Raw genomic sequence first — 4,095 nt, forward strand, 5'->3', positions numbered from 1 at the left:
AGCCATCTACTCCGATCCCAATCTTCGACCTTCCTTCGACAAGTGGCATATAATATTTTCTCGATACAGTAAATAAACCAAGAGAGAAGCAGCCTCATATGTATTTCGATTGATAATGATCAACAACAAAGACAATTTCTAATAGCGAATTAAGAAAGGATACCAATATATAGCACCATATGGTCGGAGACAAACATAAATGAAATTTTATATATGGTTAAAAGTATTGTTCATAGTAAATCAAGCTCTAAAAAAGGCTCATTTTTGTGTGTGACAACATAAAATATAATAACATTGAAATGAATCTTTGGCTTTTTAATCAGCAGAAAGCAATAGCAAGAAGTGAAAATGATCAAATTGATTGAGAAAAGAAAGATTTTAGGATGAATTACAAATGTTAAATTTCAATTTAGGATTTCACCTCCCCGTACGGCAAGGCACGGGTCGCTTTCCTAGTTATAATAAAAGGATTTGTTGTTTGTTTCTTGAGTTTTATATTTTGAAAAATAAAAACATGTGCTCGATAGAGAAAAAAGATATGGGGATCATGGAGCAGTGGAGAAGGAAGACACATTGCCGCAGGTACAAAGGGAGGATCCAGTATGTCGTTTTGATGCGTCTTGGAAGGATATGGACAGCATAGCCGAGATGGGCTTTGAACTGCAGGGAGCTTCACGACCTCTTTATGGAGTCACGGGCGTCACAAGACAACTCACACCCCTCCATGCTGAGCTTGACGGGTTGATATGGGCGATGGAACAACTACTCCTTAATGGCTTTGACAGAGTCCACTTTGAAACAGATTGCTCTAGTATTCCCAAGCTTTTAGACGAGCTAGAGGATTGGCCGGTTTTTGCCACTGAAACAGATTCTTTCAATAGGCTCCGAGGCAGGTTCTCTATTTTTTCAATCTCTTATATTGCTCGTACCAACAATGTCCGTGCCGATTGTCTCGCTAAAAGCGCTCGAGCACGAGGAACTCTTTTCTCCCATGTAAACTCGCAGATTCCGGAGTGGTTGGCTCATGAGGCTAACCTTTTCGATCTAGCATAATAAAATATGGTGATTTTGATGTCAAAAAAAAAAAAGATATGGGGATCATGGGTTGAACCTTTGAAGATGGAAACAGTTTATTTATTTATTTATTGTGGAGGTTAATAAGAAGGTATTTTGTTGTGTGGAAAAAAAAAACAGAATATATTATTGTCTAAAATCAAAAGCTTCATTTTTTTCTCTACCCATGAACGTGGTGTAGAAAATTTAGTTTTAATTACCTTTTTTAAAATTATAATTAGGATCCCACGATGGTTTTTTTCTGAATAGGATTTTGTTTTAAAAAAAAAAAAATATTATTTGAAAATAACTAATGTGTCACAATTTTACTGGTCGTGTGACTTGTGATTTATAAGATAAAGGATGTTTCATTTTTTGTTCATATGGTAGAAAGAACTTGAGACCATTTAGTGAAACTATACACCAAAAAGGATAGCTAACGAAGGTGCATTTCAACAAGTTTCGTAAGACTTTATGTTTCAAGGCTAAGAGAATGGCCTAGTCATCCACACAGATTAAGAAATATACACAAAAGTTAAGAAGGACGACTTACTCTTTGATGTGTCAAGTAAACAGTTTCTGAGTCACTTTGCTTCCTATATGCTTTCTCATATATAACAAGATGCTCAAACAGTAGATCGATGTATTAAAGAACCTTACCTATAAGTAAGTACGACTACTTTAAGCTAAATCAAATGGCTGAACATGATTGGCATCATCAATAGTCCATACTCATCACAGAAAACATATTGTGATGGTATCATCCCACGATGGAATCATCAAACCACACCAGTTTGATTAAGCGCAATCAAAGGCGACTTTGCAGGATGAAAGGACATGCGATCTTGATTTGACCTGACCCCAACTATCACCATCTTCTCACGTAATTCCAGGGCGATCTCTATGCACCAAATGTATTTTTACCAGTAAAAATTGCAACAACCCCTGTTCTCTGTTTAGAAACCCTATTTTGTTGTTTAAATAATAAGGTCACCAATTGGGAAAATGCTCCTTGAAGATCCTTTTGGTAGTCACTATCAAATCTGATCAAAACCACCGGTTAAAGTGAACCGGTTTGTCTTGCTTTTATATTGCTAATATACTTGAAGTACGGTGAGTATCTTAAAAATGAGAACAGAGTATCATACTAACGATATTAACTTCTCTTTTTGTATGATCTATATAGATAGATAACTTCAGGCTTCATCAGGACTCTGTACTTCCACAGTTTTATATTGTTGTTACCCATAATATCATAACCACCGGCTAATTAGATCACCGTGTTTTGCTTCATCTCTATTATACCAAGATATCATATTGCTCATAGTAGAAGCAGATTAGGTTTCATTAGTGTAGACTACTCTGCTTACTTACAAAAAAGTTATATATCTAAACTAAAAGCAAACAGAAAGTAGTTGACACAATGTTACTGAAAGAAGAACAAAAAACCCAAAATAAAGATGCATTCCAGCAGGCCTCGTAGTGGCCGACTCTACACATTGTGCACAAAAAGATTAAGAAAGACGAGTTACTCTCTAATGTGTCAGAACAGTTTCTGAGTCACTATGCTTCATACTTGCTCTCATGTAAACAAGCTTCTCAGAAACAATATATGTAATATGAGATCCTTTATTCATCATGACCTGCAAGTTTATGAAAACCTAAATATAAGACTTGAGGCTCAAGAAAAATGTCATAATTCATCATCAATACTCCAATACTCAACAAAGATTAACATACCTTGCAGCTGCAAACGAATCATCAAAACGTAACAGTTCGAGAAATCACAAAGAAAGGCGTCTCGACTGAAGAATGCACAGGCGATATTAGTGACTCGACCGGCGAGGTTGATTCGACCTTCCCCCAAATAGCACCATCTTGACGTTTTTCCAACGCAACCTCTACACACAAAACGTTTTTTTCCGAGTCATGATCACACCATCCCAATATCACCAACTTGCCACCAAAACTTGCCATTCTAGACTCTAGATAACCGAGACTAGGCAAATCATCTAAACCCTTGACAGGTCTCCAAACCATATCCTTTGGATCATACACGAAAATCGAAGATCCAACAGCCGCCACATCAGGAATATTAATAATAGCATACAACAAATCGTCAACCACACAAGAGGAAGCGTGCCAAAAATGCCTCTGTGGACTTCCAATTGCCCAACTACTCAATCTACGTAGTCTTGGATCGTAAGCCAAACAATAGTGATGATCCAAAATGTAGATCTTATTATCCAAAACCACATGTATAGGAAACACTCCGCTAGAACTAGCAACGGAAGAGAATGAACCAGGCACAGTTTTCCAAATCCCCTTCTCTACGTCGAACACTTCAACCCAATCATTATATCGTCTCTTGCGACCTCCCACCACGTAAATCTTTCCGTCAATGACTCCGGAGGCTGCGTAGCAACGATCCCTTTTCATATTCTGGATACGTTTACACGTATGGAATCTACAGTCGATGACAATCACAGCCTTTACGCGTTGGTTTAAGCCGTTGCGTCCACCCATGACGTAAATCTTGTGTCCGATTGTGACGGCAGTGCATCCAAGAAACATTGGAGGAAGCGAACTGATTCTGCTCAATCGTAAAGACATGTTGCTTCGATGGAGAACGTACCAGCTTGGGGGTGCAAAAGATGGGAGCGAGATCAAGGTATAAAGAACCGGTTCAGTCAAGCCGAGGAGCGAGCGCGTTACGAGGAGTTGATCCGAAGAGATTACGTCACGGAAGGCTCTGGAGAGTAGAGATAGCCTCGGGTAATGACATCTCCTGACGAGTGCGACGGTACTTTCGATGAGTATCACTGGGATGTGTCGACGAAGCGGAGCAAGATTCTGATCTACTTCTTGATCGTCTTCTTCTTTCGGTTCTTTGTCTTGATTCGCTTCTTCTTCTTCTTCTTGTGGGTTCTTTGTTGGATCTCCGCCATTAGAGCCGTCGTCGGAAGTTTCAGAGATCAAAGCCATCGCCGCCGTGTGAGTGTGACCAAGTCTTTGAGTTAGTTATGAGATGTTTAACTGAAA

General features: G+C 38.8%; 1 protein-coding gene across 1 annotated transcript in view; it reads right to left on the minus strand.

Annotated features, from left to right (window-relative positions):
- Nucleotides 2,815-4,095, minus strand: part of LOC104704384 (putative F-box/kelch-repeat protein At2g29800) — a 2,255-nt gene continuing 974 nt past the window's right edge. The window contains exon 2 of the mRNA XM_010420485.1: nucleotides 2,815-3,990. Coding sequence (XP_010418787.1) covers nucleotides 2,815-3,990 — 1,176 coding nt within the window. The remainder of the gene's footprint in view (nucleotides 3,991-4,095) is intronic.

The sequence above is a fragment of the Camelina sativa genome, chromosome 7, assembly GCF_000633955.1.
Source record: "Camelina sativa cultivar DH55 chromosome 7, Cs, whole genome shotgun sequence".
Lineage (NCBI taxonomy): Eukaryota > Viridiplantae > Streptophyta > Magnoliopsida > Brassicales > Brassicaceae > Camelina > Camelina sativa.